At 41.1% G+C, this 21,607-nt stretch overlaps 4 protein-coding genes across 5 annotated transcripts; 2 read left to right on the top strand and 2 right to left on the bottom strand.

The window, feature by feature from the left end:
* Nucleotides 1–118: 118 nt before the first annotated feature.
* On the top strand, nt 119–1,786 carry LOC108052097 (pleiotropic regulator 1). The gene is made up of 2 exons (XM_017134424.2): nt 119–325; nt 385–1,786. Exons 1-2 carry the CDS (start codon nt 213–215, stop codon nt 1,709–1,711), a joined length of 1,440 nt encoding a protein of 479 aa, XP_016989913.1. The 5' UTR covers nt 119–212; the 3' UTR covers nt 1,712–1,786.
* An 821-nt stretch (nt 1,787–2,607) lies between these two features.
* Nucleotides 2,608–8,922, bottom strand: LOC108052095 (ubiquitin carboxyl-terminal hydrolase 7). Of its 2 annotated transcripts, none has more exons than XM_017134420.2 (5): nt 8,411–8,922; nt 8,014–8,144; nt 6,644–7,965; nt 4,855–6,252; nt 2,608–4,432 (listed from the first exon to the last, which is right to left on the bottom strand). In XM_017134420.2, the coding sequence occupies exons 3-5, from the start codon at nt 7,904–7,906 to the stop codon at nt 3,683–3,685; spliced, it is 3,411 nt and encodes a 1,136-aa protein (XP_016989909.1). In that variant the 5' UTR covers nt 7,907–7,965; nt 8,014–8,144; nt 8,411–8,922; the 3' UTR covers nt 2,608–3,682. The 2 variants fall into 2 exon arrangements, with proteins under 2 accessions (XP_016989909.1, XP_016989911.1); XM_017134422.2 differs by having other exon boundaries at nt 8,014–8,120.
* Nucleotides 8,923–9,675: 753 nt separating this feature from the next.
* LOC108052096 (probable cytochrome P450 311a1) lies at nt 9,676–12,074 on the bottom strand. Its single transcript, XM_017134423.2, has 4 exons — nt 11,886–12,074; nt 11,450–11,827; nt 10,605–10,957; nt 9,676–10,259 (listed from the first exon to the last, which is right to left on the bottom strand). Exons 1-4 carry the CDS (start codon nt 12,034–12,036, stop codon nt 9,690–9,692), a joined length of 1,452 nt encoding a protein of 483 aa, XP_016989912.1. The 5' UTR covers nt 12,037–12,074; the 3' UTR covers nt 9,676–9,689.
* A 1,811-nt stretch (nt 12,075–13,885) lies between these two features.
* Nucleotides 13,886–20,579, top strand: LOC108043245 (probable cytochrome P450 318a1). The gene is made up of 7 exons (XM_044460846.1): nt 13,886–14,199; nt 14,837–15,028; nt 15,094–15,294; nt 16,447–16,516; nt 16,582–16,897; nt 19,322–19,811; nt 20,357–20,579. Exons 1-7 carry the CDS (start codon nt 14,034–14,036, stop codon nt 20,539–20,541), a joined length of 1,620 nt encoding a protein of 539 aa, XP_044316781.1. The 5' UTR covers nt 13,886–14,033; the 3' UTR covers nt 20,542–20,579.
* Nucleotides 20,580–21,607: the final 1,028 nt, after the last annotated feature.

The raw sequence follows: 21,607 nt of genomic DNA, 5'->3' as shown, positions 1-21,607 counted from the left end.
TATTCAAATTTGAAAATTCACTAAAAAATTAATTGGCTTAAAAACAGCTAGTAAGAAATGGCTTGAAAACAGCTAGGTGACAGAACTGTCGGCTTTTATCGAATGCCGATAACCGATAGTCCGGCTATTGTGAATGACTGCCGTGAAAGCAAAGCCGCATTTTTTAATCTAATTTAGCGAATAAAATAAACAATAAATAACAGCCAATCGCCATGGAAGATGTGCAAAAGCACAGCGTGCACACGCTGATATTCCGTTCCCTAAAGCGCACCCACGACCTGTTTGTCTCCAACCAAGGAAATCTGCCGGAGATCGACGACCGACTGTGAGTACTTGGAGTTGTGATGGTAATTCCGGGGGTAATCCTTGCATTTCTTGGCACAGGGAAAAGCTGCGGCGCTCCATCAAGGCCAAGGATAGTTATGGCCTGGTCTTGGACAAGGCGGTTAAGATCGGCGAGGCCAGGAAAGGATCTGGAGCGCAGACACCGGGCGACAAGCCACTGGCCATCACAGAAGGCACACAGGATTCATCCAGCGCCGCAGGAAGCCTGGTTAAATACAATCCCGCAGGAGGCAGGGTAATGGAGAAGACTGCGCCCCTGGTCACCGGCAGTCACACATCTTTGGTGCGCGCCTCCTTGCCGAACAGCAATGGGGACAAGGGCGCCAATGGCACCACCAGCAATCTGCAATTGATACCCAAGAAGGCGCCCACCATACCCAAACCCAAGTGGCACGCCCCCTGGAAGCTGTCTCGTGTCATCTCCGGCCATTTGGGATGGGTGCGCTGCATCGCCGTTGAGCCGGGCAACGAGTGGTTCGCAACCGGGGCCGGAGATCGTGTGATTAAGATCTGGGATCTCGCCAGTGGCAAACTGAAGCTATCGCTGACCGGCCATGTGAGCACGGTGCGTGGGGTGGCCGTCAGCTCGAAGCATCCCTATCTATTCAGCTGCGGCGAGGATCGTCAGGTCAAGTGCTGGGATCTGGAGTACAACAAGGTCATCAGACACTATCATGGGCATTTGTCCGCCGTCTACTCACTGGCCCTCCATCCCACCATCGATGTGCTGGCCACCTCGGGCCGGGACTCGACTGCCCGCATCTGGGACATGAGGACCAAGGCGAATGTGCACACGCTGACGGGACACACGAACACGGTGGCCAGTGTGGTGGCCCAGGCAACTAATCCGCAGATTATCACCGGCTCCCACGACTCCACCGTACGGCTGTGGGATCTGGCTGCCGGCAAGAGCGTCTGCACGTTGACCAACCACAAGAAGTCCGTGCGGAGCATTGTCCTGCATCCATCCCTGTACATGTTCGCCTCCGCCTCGCCGGACAACATCAAGCAGTGGCGCTGTCCAGAGGGCAACTTTGTGCAGAACATCTCCGGCCACACGGCCATTGTCAACTGCATGGCTGCCAACAATGATGGCGTGCTCGTCTCGGGCGGCGACAACGGGACCATGTTCTTCTGGGACTGGCGCACCGGCTATAATTTCCAGCGCTTTCAGGCACCCGTCCAGCCGGGCTCCATGGACAGCGAGGCGGGCATCTTCGCCATGTGCTTTGACCAGTCGGGCACCAGGCTAATCACCGCGGAGGCGGACAAGACCATCAAGGTGTACAAGGAAGACGACGAGGCCAGCGAGGAGTCGCACCCGGTTAACTGGCGGCCCGAGCTGCTCAAGCGGCGCAAGTTCTAGAGCCCTAATTTGTAAGCTACCCTAGGCTACGATTTTCCAAACGATTTGATTAAACACTATTTTAAAGACGCTCAACTTTCACTTTATTAATGCAGACGGATACATTTATGTAGATCAGCAATTAGCCTATATTTTAACACAGAGGTGCCAAGGGAATTGGGTAGTTTTAGAAGGGTAAGCTCTATAGAGACAGAAGAAAACCCGATTATTTATAGGTAACAAACGTATCCTTAGGCTTTATTTAATTTAAAAAGATCCGATACATTTAAACTACAAATGTAAATCATCGGATTTATCTCAACCCATTTTTAATTTAGTAATGAAACATTGCAGATGCAGATACTTTTCAATATTCTTTGCTTCAAAACATTTACATGTATTTCCTATAATAAATGAATCCATTGTTTAATATTGAAGTCGTTTTCCGCGAAGAAATATATAATTTCAACCATTAACCAGTGTCTTAAGATACTCGAAATTAGTAGAGGGCAAGTTAAAGAAAATCCCATGGTGTTTTTTTATTTTGGTTATGCTGAAGTGTTGCCCCAAAATGTGTTAACATCTAGACTCATCCCATCTCGAATCCAATTTAATCGGATTAACATATTTTTCGAAATCAAACAAAATTCTAACTTTCTAAGCCCAAAAAGAAACTACCAAATCCTCGCACTTCTTGACGCACACATTTCAGTTGAATTCTTGGTATTTTATTCGTTTTTTGTTGGTTTTTTTTTTTGTACACATAAATAATTTGAATTATTTGCTGCATAAATAATAATAGCATAGTAATATATTATTAAAATATTGTTTTGTTGTGGGCTCTTCTCATTTAATTTGCTTTTTTTGTATCGGATATCGGTTCTTTCGCTATAGTTAACAAAGAAAAAGCACTAAACTGTGTATTATAGTAATTTATTAATTAATATTATGTTGTCTAGTCCTTTGCATATATTTTTATCATTTCATGTTTAAAAATCACAAATAATTGTTTGAAACAAATCTTATATTTTTCATCTCCTTTTTGCTGTCTCTTTCGATCTGCTGCTTGAATATATCAACTGTCTCCGTCACTTTCTTTGTATCGCTTAGCGCGACTTAATGACTTTTTGTTAATCGTTTGTTTCGTTTAAAGTTAAACTTGTTACTTAGTTGCGTTTATTTGTTTACAGCTCTCTCGTATATTTATATATATATATATGTATCTTTTGTTGGTTTTATTTAGTTTAGGTTCTTCCTTTGTTTTCTTTTACTTTTGGGTTTTTCTCTCGCCTCCACTTTGTTACATATGTGTTTTAATGGGCAACTTGCAACGAACGCTTATTTACATTTAGACAAAAGTAACCGATTCGTTCCGTTTCGAGTTCACTTCTGCCTGCGATTAAACAATTATCGATTAAGAATATTATAGCATAGAAAACACACACACACACGTAAAAGCCTAAGTCTAAATTGAAGTTATATTAATCCAAGCAATAAGTCGGTAAACTTTTAGGGGACTCGACGCGAAAAGCTGGATATTTTGGTCAGGATTCGGAAGCGGAATCGTAAGCGGAAACGGTATCGGGTGGCCTAAAGTAATCAGGAAGGAGCTGGTGTGCGTGGCGTGGCCAGTTCTGTTACGTGTTGCCATCGATGGCGGGGTGTTAATAAATAATTATATTTGACTTAGCAATTAGATTACAAAATATAAACTGTTTAAATTTAAAGTAAATGGGGTAAGTTCTGTGTGTGTGTGGGCGGTTCAGAGGAAAGGGGCGTGAAAATGCGACTTCGGGCTGCTTCACTTGGTTTAATTTTTGGAGGACTACGTCCGTCAGCCAGCCAGCCAGCTATTCATTTCATGCCACTATTCCATCTCACAATCCTTAATCATTAACCCCCTTCCCACTTCCAAAAACAAAGGCGCTCCTGTTCCTTATCCTTATAACAGGCAGCCGTTTTCCGTGTCGCCCTTCCCTGCTGCATAACATCCTAGTTGTATATCTTGATGGCCTTCTCGGAAAAGTTAAGCGAGCTGCGCTTGCGTGATTTGTTGATGTGATCCAATCCGAAGAAGGGCAACTGACCGCTGGTCCACGAGCGATACACTTCCAGGTCGATGGGCGTGTTGTCGTTAACATCCGAATTATGACCCATTGTGATCACGACAAATTTGTAGTTCTCCCACTCCTTGTCCGGCACATTCAGTCGCTTCTGGATGCGCTGCTTTAAAGCGCCATAGGGCTCGCCCTGGCGCGCCTTGGTGAGGAAGGGCACACCGAACGAGTTGTACAGCTCCTTGCTGAAGTGGGCCACTGGGATGAGGAACTCGTTCTCCGCCAGCTGCATCTCCTCCGCCGGCACCTCCTCGATGCGATAAGTCTTCTGAGCGCCCTGTGTGGTCGTGATCGACTCATTGGTCTTCAACAGCGTGTCCAGCGGTATGTCGTCCTTGCAGAGCGTCACGATCTTGTGGTTGCTGACCTTCATCAGGCGCAGCTTTCGGCGGCTGTTCTCAGCGAACGTTATCTTCTTGGCCGCCTCCTCCAGAAGACCCTTAACCGTATCGTTCTTGTTCGGGTACAACACCAGCTCCTTCTCGTCCTTGAGGTCGCTGCTCACCCAGACGCACTTGAATTGCTTCTTGTTGTCCAGCTCGTGGATGCTGAGCGACAGGCGCTGGTAGAAGATCCGCTTGGGCGTGCTCTGTTTGGTGTACGATACCAGGTCCTTGATAGTGCCCTGCAAAAGAGAATGAGTTATCGTCAATAGTTGAAAACACAATCTTAACCTATTTTCGATGTGTTCTAAATCGTTAACTAAATGTAAATGTATATAAAATTAAGTGTTTCTAAAATAATTACCATAACCAAATTTGAACCTTAGCTCTATATGTTATGTCAAGCTAGTTTATTTATTTATATAAAGCTAGCTTAAGGTGTAAAACTAAAAAATAACTAGTAGATAGTTACAATTGCCTTATAACCTTAAGATGATGTAAGAAACAAATAAAATTTAAATGCTTCACTAGCTTATTGACCTTCAAACAATGACTGCCAAGCAATAATGGTATAAACTAATAGAATATTCAAATTCCTAATCGAATTTGAGCCTAGTCTATGTATTTTTTTTAAGATTATGATGATATGGGTATCTGCACTCACCTTGAATGTGTAGGGCACTGCATTGCCCGCCGTCTCCTTGTAGTTGTTGATGCACATAAAGAACTGGAGTTTTTGGGGATCGGTGTTCAAGCGCTCGGCCACCGCATTGGTGAGCTGCTCGTAGTTATAGCGGTTCGACAGTTCCAGCGTGAAGTCCGGCTCGTTGGGGTTGCACTTGTCGCTAAAGATTATCTCGATGCGGTAGACCAGATCGAGGAAGTAGTCCTCCACCGTAGGTAGATCCAACTTGGCGTCCACGCCCTCGCGCTCGAAGATGAGGATGTGGCCCTGGAGGTGGTCTTGCGGTATGAACAGCACGCTCTCAATGGGCTCGCCCAGATTGACCACCTTCTTGTCGGCATACTCGTCGTATATGGTCAGCTCGGTGTCCGGCTCGAAGCCCAGTTTCCGGTTGACATCCGGCACCAAATCAATCAGACGGCGGCTCTGCGGCTGCTGGGTGCATCCAATGTAGTTCAGGCGCTTGTTTCGCGCATCGTAGTACTTGAGGAACAGAAGGACATCCGACTTGGGATTGAAGGGCGGCAGGGGAGCAGGACTTTCCGGCGAGGCCAGCTCAAGGAAGATGACCCAAGGCTTCTGTGACGTGGGGATCTGCTCGATGGTGCGGGACGCCTCCGCCTCAAAGTCAAAGTGCAAGAACTTCTGCGTCTGGGCGGTGCACATGTTCCAGATGCGCATGCGATCGCGCGACACGCCAAAGCCCTTGACGAACATGTCCACCAGCTCGTCCACGGTCTGATTCTGCTTGAGCTTGAAGGGCCGCTGATGGGTCTTCTCTAAGTCGAAGAGACGACGCTTCTGCTGGCCCTCGAAGTACTCCTCGAGGATCACGTGCACGGACACATAAAGGTTGGCCTCGCTGCGCTCCTTCCGACGCGCCATCTCGATGCGCTTCTCTAGGTCGAGCCGCTCCACCAGGTCGCTGGAGATCTCGTTCTCGGGTATGTCGCCCAGGACACGCTCTAGTTCCGACTGCCGGATGTAGACCAACATGTAGGCATTGCTGCACTTGGCATGGAAGGAAATCTCGTCGTCCATGCCGCCGTAGTTCTGTTCGATCGCCTCCTGCTTGCGGCAACTCGATACCACATCGTCGTCGAACTTAAACCAGCGTCCGTCCGCCTTTGGATTAATGAAGACCACGTAGTGGCCGCCATGGTTATCGCCAGAGTGAACCAGCACTGCGTGTAGGACGTAGTCCGCCGAGGTCTTCTCGCCCTCAGCCAAGTAGCGATCCAGGTTAATCTGCTCGTAGAACTCAAAGCGATCGTTGTACTTGATCGAGCTGTCCGTGATGGGATCGTACTGGAAGCGCATCAAGTGCAGATGCAAAACAGGCGGGAATGACGTGAAGATGACGCCCTTGCTGGCCTCCTAAAAACACAAGGTAATATTTGTATTATTTGATATTCGGAACATATAAAAAAAATATTACGGTAACAAATTGACATGCAGTAATTTTTAAAAGTAATAGTTATTGCTCATCATTCCTAAGAAATGTAATCCAATTTGAAAAAAAAATTATATTGTCAGTTAATGGTTGTAACGCATTTGTTAGAAACAAAGCATGAATAAAGTGGAATTACAAAAAATTGTTAATAAGTTTAGTGTTTCCAGACACATGCCATGAATCTATACTTTTAAATAAACAATTTAAATTAGAATTTATAAGGCATGGCTCAACTAAATAACTACTATTATTGGGGTTAGGAATGAAGTTCAATAATGCCTATCTCTTAGGTCCAAACCGAACCTCACAACTCACCTGCAGGCCGTGCACACCAGCATCGTATTTGTTGTCGCCCTCCAATGTCTCTGAGGCCACGTAGTCCTGGAAGGACTCGTAGATGTTCTTCTTGTCCTTTATGTTCAGCTGAATGTCGTAGAAGGTCTCGTAGCGAGTGCTGTTGTAGTCGACATTCTTGCATTTGATGTATGATGACATTTTGCCCTCGAAGAGGCCCGGAATGGTGCCTTCCAGGCAGGTACCTTTCATCTTGGACTCCAGCTTGTCGAGCAGCACGCGCAGGAATTCCTGGACATCGTGCTGCATGAACGAGTCAAGTGTCTCCCAGCCAAAGGACTTGGTTAGCTTCTTGGTGCCCACGGGTCGGTCACCAAACTGGAGTTCGTGGAACACCCGCTGCAGCGATAGTCCCACTGACTTGGTGCTATCATCCGCCTCCGTAGGAATACGGTACACGGCCAATCTCAAGGAGTTGGTGAAATACAAAGTCTGCAGCAGAGAATTCATATAGCAGGTGGCCCCCTGATTCTTCAGGCCCACATAGCCAGTGTGCTTCTTGGAGTCCCAAAGCACGCCATGCGGAGCATCCGCAATGACATGTACCTCCAACGTGATGCTGTTGTTGTGCACATAGTTCTTGTCCGCATCCTGCAGCTCCTGCCAGGTGATGAAGTTCGAGTAACCATAGTCGTTCTCCTTCGAGTAGAACAAATGCTTGATGCGGGCCCGCGTGAAGGGCTGTGCCTCCGGCTTGTGGCACTTGAGTCGCAGCTCGGCAATGGCGTTGCAAGACCAGGTGGGCGAATCATTCTCCCCGTTGCACTGCAGGAAGAAGCCCAGCGCCCGATCATTGGGTATGACCATGATCTTCCAAGGCAACATCCGCACATAGACCGGCGGCGATAGCCTCTGCGACTTCAGTTGACCCACATTCTCCACGGTGAAGGCAAAGGTGGTCTCTGAACGGAACTGATCCTCCTTGGACTCATCGTCCATGCCCATGGCCTCGGCGTCCTGGCCAAAGGATGTGGAGCTGCTGTCTGCGAGTAGTTGCTGTGGCGGCACATTGCCGTTCTCGCTGGGCAATTGGGTGACTGCTCCCACGGCGTGCAATTGCGGCTGGATAAGATTTTTGAACTTGGGCAACTGGGGTGGCGAATTCTGCTGCTGTTGCGGGGTCTGTTGCTGTTGTTGTTGCTGGAGGTCGCTGGTGAGGATCTCGACCTCTTGGGTATCCTGGGTGTCCATTGCTTCAATAGACTGATCTGTTTCTATTTCCATTTTACTCGGCACTTGAATGGTGCTGAAATCGGCGGCTCCTCCGCGGAGGATCGGAAACGCTATTGGAATCGTTATCGGGTGTCGTCGTTTGGAGAATAAGGACTTACTGGAATTGGTTTACTTTTACTGGACTACTGGATCACCGTTCCATCGGCTGGGCGGCGTTCTCTCTTTCTCTCTCTCTTTTATATTTCGTTCGTTGGAAAGTGTTGTGCTGCTCGCAAAAAAAAAACAAATTCTGTAACAAACAAATGTCGTTACACACAGTCAAACACAATTTCAATCCTGCTCAGCATATATGTCTAAGTAATGTGCAGGTTTTTTTGTGCCATGACTGGATGAAAATTATTTTTTCTCTTTTTTTTTTGTGTTTTATGCAATTTGTTGCGGCCAACGGCTGAGGAAGAAGTAGCAGCTTTAAATGCGTCGCCGCTTCTTCTTCCCACACGCACAAGCACATGCACTTTTTTTATGTATGTATATTTTTGTATGTATGAAGCTTACCTTGCTTGTCAGTGCTGTCAAAAAATATAAATAAATATATTTCTGGGCCGCTCGCTCTCCGCTCCCGATTGCGAATCGAACTGGGGTGGTGTTGGGTGGATGGTGGGCGGCAAGGGCGTTGAGCAGGTTGGTGATCACAGGGTATCCAAATCAAACGGAACCGAAATCGCAAAAAAATAAATTCTTTTCGTATTTCGCAGTGTGCGTGTGCTTTCTTTCCAACAATACAATATTACAAATACACTTCAATTTATGGCATATGCATGTGTGTGTGTGTTTTTTTGCCGTAGGCTGTCGGTGTGTGCGTTGCACGTCTCTTTTTTTTAAATAACAATAGAGTTTGGCCGAAAACATAAATTTTGCTTAAGATTTTAAATCGTCTAAATTTGAAAACAAACAGCTCTGACGTATTTCACACGGCACTGCATCGCCAGGTATCAATTAATATTTTCGCACACACATACACATGCAGCGCGCAGCTCGTGCAGCTGTCAAAAACGAAACGGCAGCACATGTTATCGGCGCCAGCAACGCTGCGCTTCACGCCTGTCACGCGGCTATCGATAACAGTTTGGACGGCGGGAAATATCCAGAAGTAGCTAGATGTTGCTTTTTATTCTGTTCAAACACGCGGCGCATCAACATCAGCGACAAAAAGTCGCATGCAAGTATCAACTTGAGGTACAAAGAAACGTTAAACTATAATTATAATTAAGTTTAAACTCTCGGCATTTCTTTTCACTCTGTGCTTATTATTGTTATGAATGTTGACGAAAAACGTTTATAAGCATTAATATAAATTGAATTAAAAACCTTAACAAGATAATAAAATAATTTATTTAGCATGGATTAGTTTTTCATATGTTCCAAAGTATTTATAAATTACTTTAAAGAGTTTTAAGCATATTGAAATATTTATTCAAAAAAGGATTGATTAAGCAAAAGCTTAATAATTAATTCATTGCAATTATATGATTTATCATTGAGTAATACATGATTTTTAAAATTTATATTACTATACTGAAAAAAATAGTAAGTAATAAGTATTCAAAGAATTCATACATATTTTATTTTATTTGTATAGTCGTTTATTTTATTTTAATAAAAATGTTTTAAATTCTTACCTGCGTACTTATAAAATAAGCTTATTGGGACTAGTCTATATCAAATGGTGTTCAAGAATAAATATATGTATGTACCTTTTACAAAAATATACTTTTGACATTTTTATTATTATTTATTATTTTGTTATTTATTTTGTTTATTAGAAAATTAGTTTTTATCGTTTCAGAAATGACACATGTATGCCCTCTTGGGCTTTCAGCACCATTTGGGCCTGCAGTTTGAGAGGAGCCTGCTCCGGACGCAGTTCTAGATCGAATTCCATGACGAGGCGGGCGGTGAGGAGCTTCATCAGCAGCAGCGAGTACCGTCTCCCGATGCAGACATGTGGTCCGCCGGAGAAGGGGATGTAGCTGAAGGCGGGTGGGGCAGAACCGCCATCCTCCAGCCAACGTTCCGGCTTGAAGGCATACGGATCCGGATAGTAGAGCTTATCGTGTGCCAGTCCATACATATTAATCCAGAGTGTGACGCCGGCACAGTAGGTTCTCCCTCCAATCTCCGTGGACCGCGTCGTCTGCCGTCCAGTGGTGGGCACAATGGTATACAGCCGCAGCACCTCCTTGATCAGAGCCTCCAGATAGGGCAGTTCGCTGAGGGAGTCCGGGTCGGAGAGTCCATCCAACGGTAGCTCCTGCAGCTCCTTCCGCAGACGTGATTGGGTTTCCGGATATTTGGCGAGCGCATAAAGCACAAACGACATGGAAGCCGTCGTGGTGTCCACTCCCTGAAATCAATAATCCAAAATTCAAAGCTAATTGTTTTCAATTTCTTTTAGGAATCACTAAAGTTTAAACATGGTTTTTCGATGGTTGGTTGTTGGCAAAATTATACAAAATTTCAACTGTATACTAAAATTCATATCCCTATCGCTTAAAGTTTTCGAAATAATGAAACTCATACAAATAGAAATGTCTGTAGATATTAAATATTTTCTTAAATCATTTCGAATACTTTTTGCTTTGAAATTTAGTAATTACACAAAAAATCCATTATTAGCTTTGTAGCCCAAATAATCATAATTTTAGGTCATCATGAGACCGATTTTTATAAAGATTTGTTTTAAACCCACCGCAAACACAAAAGTGTTGACCTCGTCACGAATTTCCTTTCTGCTCAGTTTTTTTTGACCCTCAAATCTGGCCAACAGGAGTGTATCCAGGAGATTGTGGGCTCCTCCTGGAGCTTCCTCCATCTCCTCCAGCTCCTTGGCGCGCTGCCCGATCACCGACTCCATTTGGGTGTGGATCACCTGGAGCTGCTCGTCGAGATCCCGCCACAGTTTGGTGCGATGGAAGATCCAATCTGAAGCCAGGAGCGGATTGATCATGCGTTTGAACAGCAACTTACTGCTGAGGTGAAATGCATTGATGATGGGCGAGTGATCCGTGGACTGTGTGTTCAGGTTGGCACCCATGGAGGTGTCTAAAACAATGGAGAAAATGGTATATATATATTTTTATTTATTCAAAAAGTTTAAATATAAACATGAAAGTATGTTTTTTTTTAAACGAGTATAAACATACTTTCATTTTTTCAACTAAGCTTTTGTAAATACATATATATGTTTTTTTTTTAAATCAGACATTTTGTAATATTAAAAATATTGAACGGATCAATTATATGCGGTGTCTACAAGTTTATATTAAATGTTTTAAGAACTTTATTTGATATGTGTGTATTAAACTAAAACATTAAAGGGATTTTTTAAATAAATAAATCAGAAAATATAAAATCCATTCCATTGTATATTTTTAATATTTATATTTCAAGAAGCCATTGTTGTATTGAATGTATTAATATTGAATATTAAGATCATGTCTTTTTTAATTAATTAATATATTAATTACTTTCTCGTATATTGTAAAGCAAAAAGATATTTGTGATGATGGATTTAAGAGGCCATTTCGAACTCACCCACGATGGCGTCTAGGAGGCAGGCAAACAATGGATCGGTGACCTCCAGAAAGGCGCCCTTGGTGGCCGCCAGTCGGGTCACCAGGCGCTCCACATGCCCAGCGATATCCGGGGCAAAGCTGCGCAGCAGTTGTGGCTGAAAGGCGGGAGTGAGGAGGCGGCGCTGGCGGGTCCAATGTGCTCCGTGGCTGATGAGCAGTCCGTTGCCGATGAGCGGCTCCAGCTGGAGGAAGGTCTCCGCCTTGCGGAGCGTGGGATCGTGCAGGGCCTGTCGCGTCTCCTCCGCCGAGTGGAGGAACACCCACAACTGGGGGCCCAGCCAGAGGCGATAGGTGGCCCCGAAGCGATCCCGCATCTCTGTGAAAACGAGGAAGATGACTGCCAGGCGGAGCAGGTTGTTTAGCACTTTGGTCGAATCCCCAGCTGCCCTACTCACATTCTGGCTTCAGTTTGCCCACCATCTGGGCGTTGCCCAAAAGCGGAAATGCCCAGGGACCGGGCAGACTGGTTCCCAGTCGCAGGAGTGCCCATTTCCGGACCAGCACCCACAATCCCAGGGTGAGCAACAGCAGTGGCCACAGCGCCATGTCGCCTGAAAATCAGTAGAAGTGCTCTCCTCGGACGATTCGATCGGACTGAATGGGTAGTTAAATTAAACCTGATTGGCAGCTAATCTTTAGAGGGCTCGGTGCAGCCTAACAGACTTGTGGATCGTTAACCCACTTACAAATATACTCGATATGTTCTATTATTCTTAAGAAGTACTCAAAAAATAATACCTTTTTACCTTGATTTGGAATTTGAAGCATTTTTGAAACAACAGCTTGTTTTACTCACATAATCATAAGGTTTATATTATCTAACAGTTTTTTTTAAAATCATTAATAAAAATAAATTACTTGATTTTTAATTGGATTGAAATACAATTTTTTTTAAAATTTTGTAGACTAAACAATTATAAATTTATTCAGGTATATAATATTTACCGCTTAGAATAAATAATAAACAATAAAGTTAAATACAATTATTAAAAACCAACTGAAATTAAAAAAGTTTGTCTACGGAAATAATTGCAGCTATTATGTGGATAAAACTAGACGCTGGAAATGGATAATAAATGAAAGGCGTACATAAGACTTTTTAAACACCCACTTTGGCGTTATAGGGTTATATTGCCTGATCCACTAACAGATCAACGAACTGTTAACGCTAACAGAGGCCTGGTTAGATAAGATTATCGGATTTCATTTAGACATATGTATATACATATATAGGCATTTGCTTTACTGTGTCGATGGTTTATGCGGATTATTAAAGGCTAACGATCTTTGTTGGTTTTTTCCACCGATCGAAATGCAATATCTAATCTGCAAAGATTTGCAAAAGTGCATTTTTACAGTCGTTTAGACATATATACTATATAGTCTAATGAAAAAACTGCTATCGGTTGAACTTTGATTTTATCAATTAAGATGCAATTGATGAGTGCTTAGTTCTGTGGTAGTAAAATAAAATAATCCATCTAAGCACAAACGAAACCTAAAAGTTGAACACATAAAAAATATTTCAAACTTGGAAAATTTATTAACATTAAATTAATTAAAATGAATAAAAGAACTAATAGAACATATGAAAACGTTGACAAACATGAAGTAAACTTCGGAAAACAGGAGTGTATATACCAATGCAGCTGTTACAAAAATTAAATTCTTTATAGAACGACTATATTTTGATGGGTAAATTTTTAAAAACAATCAATTTTGCGATCAATTTCTCGATCGTTCGTAAGGCAGCTATATAATATAGTCGTCCGATTTATATAAAATTAATAACGTAATTCTGAAACTGTTAACAAAATTCTATTCTCGTATAAATTATGAGCTATCTGTTATAATCATCCGATCCGGTCCGTTGTGACCTATATACTTCCTGAAGTAGAAAAAAGACTTCTTGGAAATCAAATAGTTAAATCAAATGGGTTTAAATCTGAGAGACTAATTTAGGTAAAAACGGACAGACAGACGGACAGATGGACATGGTTAGTTCTCCTGGTGATGCTGAAATTATATTGTTATCAAGGGTGTACACATTCTATAGGGCACATCCTTACGTATGAACAATAGTTTAAATGTAAACATTTTTAGTTTCTAATGCTTATGAGAATAAAGATTCCCTTGCGGTTAAAATGGGGCTAGATCAAGACAATAAATTGCCAATAAAAAACGAAATGAAATATTAAAATGCTATTTTTATAAGCAGGGTCAAAACAAATCGCGTGCTCCCTTTGGAAGCGTTAACAGCACCTGACCCTCGTGCTCCCCACTGCCATGGCAATTAATAAAGCCATTTTGGTAATAGACAGCGGTGTTGCCAATAATTGTGTGTCGCACATTTCGGCAGTTGTCAACTGTTGGCCAAACCGAGCGGTTCGCTTATTAGCCACCTCCATCTCCACCTCCACTGCCACTGCCACGTCCGAATCCACCTCCATTTCCTGCCTCCGTCCAAATCCAAAGAGAAATTGGCCAGCCAAAGCGAAAGCGAACGAGCTGCGTACAAAGCACCACATTAGCGGCACACTGCGATGCACCTGAGCGTGGCCCTGTGGGCATGTGGAGCCCTCCTGGCGGTGCTCCTCACCTGGCAGCAGCGCAAGTCCTGGCGGCTCATCTGGCAGCTCAACGGATGGCGCGGCGTGGTCCAGCAGCCGCTCCTCTGGATCCTCCTCTGCATCAACCTGCATCCCAACAGTTGAGTGACATACATATCTGCCAGATAGAACAAGGAAAATAAGATTGTATCAGGAAAATAGTTTAACTAAACCAACGAAAACCGGTATCTAGGTAGATATTTTCAATATTTTAAACATTGTTTAAATACGAAACATAGGAAGCCAAACGATGTTAAATCGGGTTATTGATTGAAAACCAGGCAAAACGAAGTTAATATAGATAGTATTAAAGATATATTAAATGCCTTAGGTGTCATATAGCTTTGTCTATGTACAAATTAACATATTTTAATGAAACTTATGGGATTGTGCCTAAAACAGGATACAAATCGTGTGTCTACAAGGCTGGTGATAGAATGTACATTCTTATCTGCACTACAAAGATTATTAGTTTCTAACAAACACAAAATTTTCTTTGAATTTTCAATTGAATTAATTGTTTTAACTAAATGGTGAACGACAAAAGTGAATAAGTCAAAAAAATTTGTTTAACAAATATAAAACCAACAGAGACAATTAATACATAGAATTTTTAAAACAATTATAATTGTCATATTTCAGTGGAATTAACAAAAACAATTGCTGCTTAATGTTTGTTATTTGCTAGTTCTTTCATAACCAAGTATTAAAATGTGAAATAATGAATTATTTTGCAGGCATTCTGGAGAAGGTGACACAGTATCGGGTGTACTTTCAGCGTCCGATGGCCGTCCTCGTGGGCACCCGTGTCCTCGTCTATATCGATGATCCTGCCGGAATGGAGTGCATCCTGAATGCCCCGGAGTGTCTGGATAAGACCTTTCTGCAGGATGGATTCTTCGTTCGTCGCGGCTTACTTCATGCCAGAGGTGAATACTTTAAAGCACTTCGAAATTCCAAATTTAAAAACTAAACTGAATATAAACAATTACAGGACAGCGATGGAAATTGCGCAGGAAGCAACTTAACCCGGCCTTCAGTCACAATATCGTTGCCAGTTTCTTCGGTGTCTTCAACTCGGTGGGCAACCAGATAATCGAACAGTTCCTATCGCAGGAAAACCTCCATGGAAAGGCCGTCAAGTTCACAGATGCCGAGGATTTACTCAGTCGAGCTGTCCTGGAGGTGTCCTGTTGTGAGTAATCCACACTGTTTTCAAAAATATGTTATCAGTTTATTTTTTTCACTTTTAAAGCCACTATGAAAACGTTAGCATATATGTAGTTTTTTGTAATGATTACTCAATTCGTTTTCCATTAAATAATTTAAGTTATAGGTTAATAGGAGTGAACTGCCTAAAAATAAGAGAGCTCTAAAGTAAACTTAAAAAATGTAAATTACTTAATAATATTTAATCTTTGTTCCCTAAGCATATTTGAAATTAACCAATTAAATGTAGGTATTAAATGGCTTTTTAAGTCATCAACTTTGAAACATTATTTGACCGACAAAAAATATAGAACTTAAAATATGTTTAAATAAAAGTGTTCCGCTTCTAAAATACATCTGCATTACGATAGTAAACTAATTACATTGCTAAATATGCTGTTAAGCGATCGGAATGCCAGCCACCGCATTACAAACGATCAATTAATTGCAGCTGACCCCATCCGTAAAACCCATTGCGGAATAAATAAATAAATAAATGATTGCATTCACTTCCCTTCGAGGGGCAACACGTTCCCCCCGTTTCCATGCGCCTCACGTATGCGGAACGCCGCCACCCACCACCCACCACCCACCACCCACCATCCGATATTCAATATTCAATATACCTATATATACAAACATATATCTATAATCACCCCGGTCCCCTTGAAGCCGCTAACGGAATGAAATCAAAATATTGCATTCAATTATGAGTGTTTGGATTGGATTGTTGTGACTTGAAAAGATGAGATAGATATAGGAAAAGCAATTGATTATTCAAAGCTATTAAATTGAACTTGTAGGTTTATAAGAGTAGCTGGAAATATATAGTACGAAGCAAGTTAAACTATTTCTTTTTCATTTTACAAATATTTGTGTTGTTTATTCTTCTTTATACTTTAAAGCCTAATTCAGAAAATTAAGAATCTAAATTAGTTATAATCTTTTGCAAGTAGTTTTTATTACTATATACCTATCTATACTTTCTTTCTTTTATATTCTTCTTTTGTTACTGGAAACAATAGTTGATAAAGGCATATTTATATTGCTCTAAATTATTTTCACTTATGCACTTAAATTTTGTTGCGTTTACTTTTTACAATTATTAACTTTATTTTACTTAAATACGTACTTTCAGTGACTATTATGGGCACACCAACCAATTTCACTCAAATAGATGACGCACATATTGCCCACAGTTACAAGCGGTGAGTGTTGGGGGATCCTCCTTGTTGAACTTGTTGGACTTCCTACATAACCCAATCCTTGCCAGACTCCTGGAGATCTCAGCCGTTCGGGTGGTGAAGCCATGGCTCCAGATCCGTCTCATCCACCGCATTTTGGCCCCGGAACTTTACGAGGAGTCCAGGAAGTGCTGCAAGTTGCTGGCCGACTTTGTGGGCGAAATCGTGAGGACCAAGCACCGCAACTGGCAGCTGAGGGACGCCATCGGAGGGGAAGGTCCTGGCGAGGATTCCTCCTCCGGCTGGCAGCGGCGCATCTTCATCGAGCAGATCTTCCAGCTGGCCGCCAACGGGGAAATGACCCTCGAGGAGATCATGCACGAGGCACAGTCCATGGTTCTGGTGGTAAGTAATATTTGTAATGGCCATTAGAGTATATTGAGTATTTGACTTTTAACAAGAAAGAAAGCAAATTTCGACAAGCTAGAGTTTATATACCCTTGCAGGTGTTATAAGAATATAATATTCTATAATTTTATTTCGATCCTTAAAGAAAATGAAGCTAGATCGATTTTTCAACATTTTTTTCAATCGTCCCTATGAAACCTTTTTGACATAGCCGTCTGATTTTTTAAACTGTCACTCTCTAATCGTTAAAAATTACAATGTATATAGATGTGTGTATATTTTCTTCATCAAATTTCAAGAAAGAATCGACCCAAAAATAAAAACAGAGATAAATACACAGATTTTTAGAGAATTGAACCACAGTAATTTTGAAGTATGACACTTTGAAATCGGATGTCTGTAAGAAAAGTTATGAGCATAGAGTGCATTTTAGAAATGACGAAAAATCGACCCAAAAATGCAAGCCTAGATAAAAACACAGATTTTTAGACAATTTAACCACGATCATTTATAAATCGGATGTTTGTACGAAAAGTTATGGGCTTAGAAGTGCAGGTTTTTGGTCACTTTTCTGCAAACCCATTTTTCGAAAATTTGGAAAGGGCTTATTGAAAATGAAGAAAAATCGACCAAAAAATAAAAACTAAAGTGAGAACACAGATGTTTAGAGAATTAAACCACAATCATTTTGAGGTATGCCACTTTGAAATCGGATGACTGTAAGAAAAGTTATGAGCTTGGAAGTGCAGGTTTTAGGTCACTTTTCTGCAAACCCATTTTTCGAAAATTTGGAAAGGGGTAACATCATTGGAAATGACGAAAAATCGGCCAAAAATACAAATCAAACTGAAAACACAGGTTTTTGGAGAATTAAACCACAATCATTTTGAGGTATGCCACTTTGAAATCGGATGTCTGTAGGAAAAGTTATGAGCTCGGAAGTGCAGGTTTTAGGTCACTTTTCTGCAAACCCATTTTTCGGAAATTTGGAAAGGGGTAACATCATTGGAAATGACGAAAAATCGGCCAAAAAATACAAATCAAACTGAAAACACAATTCTTTAGGGAATTAAACCACAATCATTTTGAGGTATGCCACTTTGAAATCGGATGTCTGTAGGAAAAGTTATGAGCTCCGGAGTGCAGGTTTTACGTCACTTTTCTGCAAACCCATTTTTCGGAAATTTGGAAAGGGACGAAAAATCGGCCAAAAAATACAAATCAAACTGAAAACACAGTTCTTTAGAGAATTAAACCACAATCATTTTGAGGTATGCCACTTTAAAATCGGATGTCTGTAGGAAAAGTTATGAGCTCGGAAGTGCAGGTTTTAGGTCACTTTTCTGCAAACCCATTTTTCGAAAATTTGGAAAGGGGTAACATCATTGGAAATGACGAAAAATCGGCCAAAAAATACAAATCAAACTGAAAACACAGTTTTTTAGAGAATTAAACCACAATCATTTTGAGGTATGCCACTTTGAAATCGGATGTCTGCAGGAAAAGTTATGAGCTCGGAAGTGCAGGTTTTAGGTCACTTTTCTGCAAACCCATTTTTCGAAAATTTGGAAAGGTGAAAATGATGAAAAATCGGCCAAAAAATACAAATCAAACTGAAAACACAGTTTTTTGGAGAATTAAACCACAATCATTTTGAGGTATGCCACTTTGAAATCGGATGTCTGCAGGAAAAGTTATGAGCTCGGAAGTGCAGGTTTTAGGTCACTTTTCTGCAAACCCATTTTTCGAAAATTTGGAAAGGTGAAAATGACGAAAAATCGGCCAAAAGATACAAATCAAACTGAAAACACAGATTTTTAGAGAATTAAACAAGAATCATTTTGAGGTATGCCACTTTGAAATTTGATGTCTGTAGGAAAAATTATGAGCTCGGAAGTGCAGGTTTTAGGTCACTTTTCTGCAAACCCATTTTTCGAAAATTTGGAAAGGTGAAAATGATGAAAAATCGGCCAAAAAATACAAATCAAACTGAAAACACAGTTTTTAGAGAATTAAACCACAATCATTTTAAGATATGCCACTTTGAAATCGGATGTCTGTTGGAAAAGTTATGAGCTTGGAAGTGCAGATTTTGGTCACTTTTCTGCAAACCCATTTTTCATTGAAAATAACGAAAAATCGACAAAAAAAAAAAAAAACCAAAGTGAAAACACAGATTTTTAGAGATTTAAACCACAATCATTTTGAAGTATGCCACTTTGAAATCGGATGTCTGTAGGAAAAATTATGGGCTTAGGAGTGCAGTTTCTTGGTCCCCTTTTTCCGATACTTTTTTCAATTGTTTCTATATAGATATAGTGGTTCGGTTTTTATAAAAGTTATTACTTTTGAAATAGCATCCATAATATCCCATATTTTGCAGTATTTATTGATGGATTTATCCTGACTTACCCATTTCAGTCCTTCGAGACGGTGTCCAACAGCATAATGCTGGCCCTGCTCTGCCTGGCCACCAACAAGGGCGACTGCCAGCGGCGATTGCTGGCGGAGATTAGGGCCGTGGTGCCGGACACCGGGCACGTGGGACTGGAGCAGCTCCAGCAGATGCGCTACCTGGACGCCTTCGTCAGCGAGTCACTGCGTCTCCTGGCCACCGTGCCGATGAACCTGCGCCACGTCAGTCGCGACTTCCAGCTGGCGGGTCGGGATGCCATTGTGCCGCAGAACAGCATCGTGGTGCTGGACACCTTCAACATGCAACGCGACGAGCGCTGGTGGGGCCCCACCGCCAAGCAGTTCGATCCGCAGCGCTTCCTCGACCAGGAGGAGCACTCCAAGGGTCAGGATAGTCCGGGATCGGGATCGGGATCCGGGGAGCCACGGAGGCAGCGGGATCGACGACACTCATACAGCTTCCTGCCCTTCTCCAATGGACTGCGCTCGTGTATCGGTAAGTAATCCCGAAAAGATTATAATATTTCATTTTGATTATTTTATTTCTTAAAATTACAAGGGAAAATCGTTTTCATCTGCAATAAAAGTAGAGTTATTTTTTCAATACACAAATATCTTGTTATCTAAATATTAAATATCAAATGTGTGTGCTATTAAAAACTTATTTTTTTGATTTAATTACACGATTTAAATTGATATATTTGGATAAAGTCACTCTTCTTCGATTTTGTTTTCAATTTTAATATGGTTTTTCAATTTTCATGGCAAGGAACGTAAAAAAATTCCTAATTATCACAGAAGTTTCTAAAACCCAGTTTAAAAACATTAAGTCTATTTTATAGTGCTATATTCTCTGCTGCCAAACGATTTATATATATATATATATACATATATATATAAATTGATACAAATATTGTTTAATATGTCAGGGTTTTCCCTCAAAATTCAAGCCTTTTTAAATACAAAAAACCCAAAAATGATGAAATTCATTGAAATAATTCAAGCTATCCACTCTCCGTCATCCTTCCTAATCCTTTTTAGGTCGCCGCTATGGGCTCTTCATCATGAAGGTATTCCTGGTCAAGCTGATCTCGAACTTCGACTTTCAAAGCGATTTTGAGCTGGAAAAGCTGCAGTTCGTGGAGAACATATCGCTGAAGTTCAAGAACGCCGACGATATCTTGCTGGCAATCCAGCCACACAAGCAGTCCAAGGAGTCCTCATAATACATATGGTTTTTTTCTCAATAAATATATTATAATACATTTTTTTTTATCCTATGTACATAGCAATTAATATGTAAATGATTGTTACACAAGTGTTTTTTGTCATGTCTCAATAAAATGTCCTTATTTTAAGGACAATAAGGAAATATCCTTTTAACAATTTCCCAACTATTTGAATTTCGGAAAAAGCTTTTAAAGACAGTTGAGTCCAAAGCTTAGTCTTATTTTCCAACCATTAAACAGTGAGCACCAGGTGGCGCTTACGAACATTTTGATATACATTTTAAGCCGTTTAGTTAAGTTTAAACAAAATTGTAGTGCGAAATTTTAAATATTTGATATTTTAAAGTCTGTCCGACTTTCAATACGAACTACAAGTGATAGAACATTGGGATTGAAAAAAACTGCTTGTAGTGTAACGCCAATATCATAAAATGTTTTAAAAGTTAATCAATTTAAATTTTAACATAAAACATTTTTGTTTATTTTTAAACTTATTGTCACACGTTTAAAAATATTGGCTAGACAATTTTTAATTTAAATAGTCAAGGCATAATTTAAGTTATTTAATTACAATATTTTACTTATTATAAAATGAATCAACACATTTTTCTGCCAAGTCTAAAATTTAAGTTTACAATTATTATTATTTTTTTGTAGGCAAGGTTTCACTTGGTTAAATGTGTTCTACTTATTGGGATACATATGTTCTACAATTGTGATATTTTCTTTATTTGATTATAAATCTTCACCCCACTGTTTATGTTTTTCCCATGAATAACATGATTTTTTTTAAGGTTTGGATTTCCATATATTACATTTTTTACTATTTAAAAAAGTGAGAATTGACTGGGGAAAGTGGCACCAAAGTGGGATAGGTGGCTTAACTGGTTGCCACCGCTGTCTGATAATGATGATGATGCATCATTAGGTTGACTAATTTTAATTACGCCGGCGCCTAAATTGCTGCTATCATTTTTAATAATATGCCGTGTCTGTGTCGCTCTGTTTCTGTCTCTATCTCCCACTATCCTGCTGTCTCTTTCTGTCTATCAAGCCCTCTCTT

This window comes from Drosophila rhopaloa, unplaced genomic scaffold, assembly GCF_018152115.1.
Source record: "Drosophila rhopaloa isolate 14029-0021.01 unplaced genomic scaffold, ASM1815211v1 contig_3, whole genome shotgun sequence".
Classification (NCBI taxonomy): Eukaryota; Metazoa; Arthropoda; class Insecta; order Diptera; family Drosophilidae; genus Drosophila; species Drosophila rhopaloa.
Note: the sequence above shows the minus strand (reverse complement) of the source record. Positions and strands in the feature narration are given on the sequence as shown.

What these genes read in the sequence shown, in the direction of transcription:
- LOC108052097 (XM_017134424.2), top strand. Translation starts at nt 213, where the DNA reads ATGGAAGATGTGCAAAAGCACAGCGTGCACACGCTGATATTCCGTTCC. An exon ending in CCGGAGATCGACGACCGACT is followed by an intron (nt 326 to 384) that starts GTGAGTACTTGG and finishes TTCTTGGCACAG; the next exon opens with GGAAAAGCTGCGGCGCTCCA.
- LOC108052096 (XM_017134423.2), bottom strand. Translation starts at nt 12,036, where the DNA reads ATGGCGCTGTGGCCACTGCTGTTGCTCACCCTGGGATTGTGGGTGCTG. An exon ending in GGGCAAACTGAAGCCAGAAT is followed by an intron (nt 11,828 to 11,885) that starts GTGAGTAGGGCA and finishes TCCGCCTGGCAG; the next exon opens with TCATCTTCCTCGTTTTCACA. An exon ending in CCTCCTAGACGCCATCGTGG is followed by an intron (nt 10,958 to 11,449) that starts GTGAGTTCGAAA and finishes CCATTGTTTTAG; the next exon opens with ACACCTCCATGGGTGCCAAC.
- LOC108043245 (XM_044460846.1), top strand. Translation starts at nt 14,034, where the DNA reads ATGCACCTGAGCGTGGCCCTGTGGGCATGTGGAGCCCTCCTGGCGGTG. An exon ending in CATCAACCTGCATCCCAACA is followed by an intron (nt 14,200 to 14,836) that starts GTTGAGTGACAT and finishes ATTATTTTGCAG; the next exon opens with GCATTCTGGAGAAGGTGACA. An exon ending in TGGACTGCGCTCGTGTATCG is followed by an intron (nt 19,812 to 20,356) that starts GTAAGTAATCCC and finishes AATCCTTTTTAG; the next exon opens with GTCGCCGCTATGGGCTCTTC.
- LOC108052095 (XM_017134420.2), bottom strand. Translation starts at nt 7,906, where the DNA reads ATGGAAATAGAAACAGATCAGTCTATTGAAGCAATGGACACCCAGGAT. An exon ending in CTGGTGTGCACGGCCTGCAG is followed by an intron (nt 6,253 to 6,643) that starts GTGAGTTGTGAG and finishes TTGTGTTTTTAG; the next exon opens with GAGGCCAGCAAGGGCGTCAT. An exon ending in CAGTGCCCTACACATTCAAG is followed by an intron (nt 4,433 to 4,854) that starts GTGAGTGCAGAT and finishes TCTCTTTTGCAG; the next exon opens with GGCACTATCAAGGACCTGGT.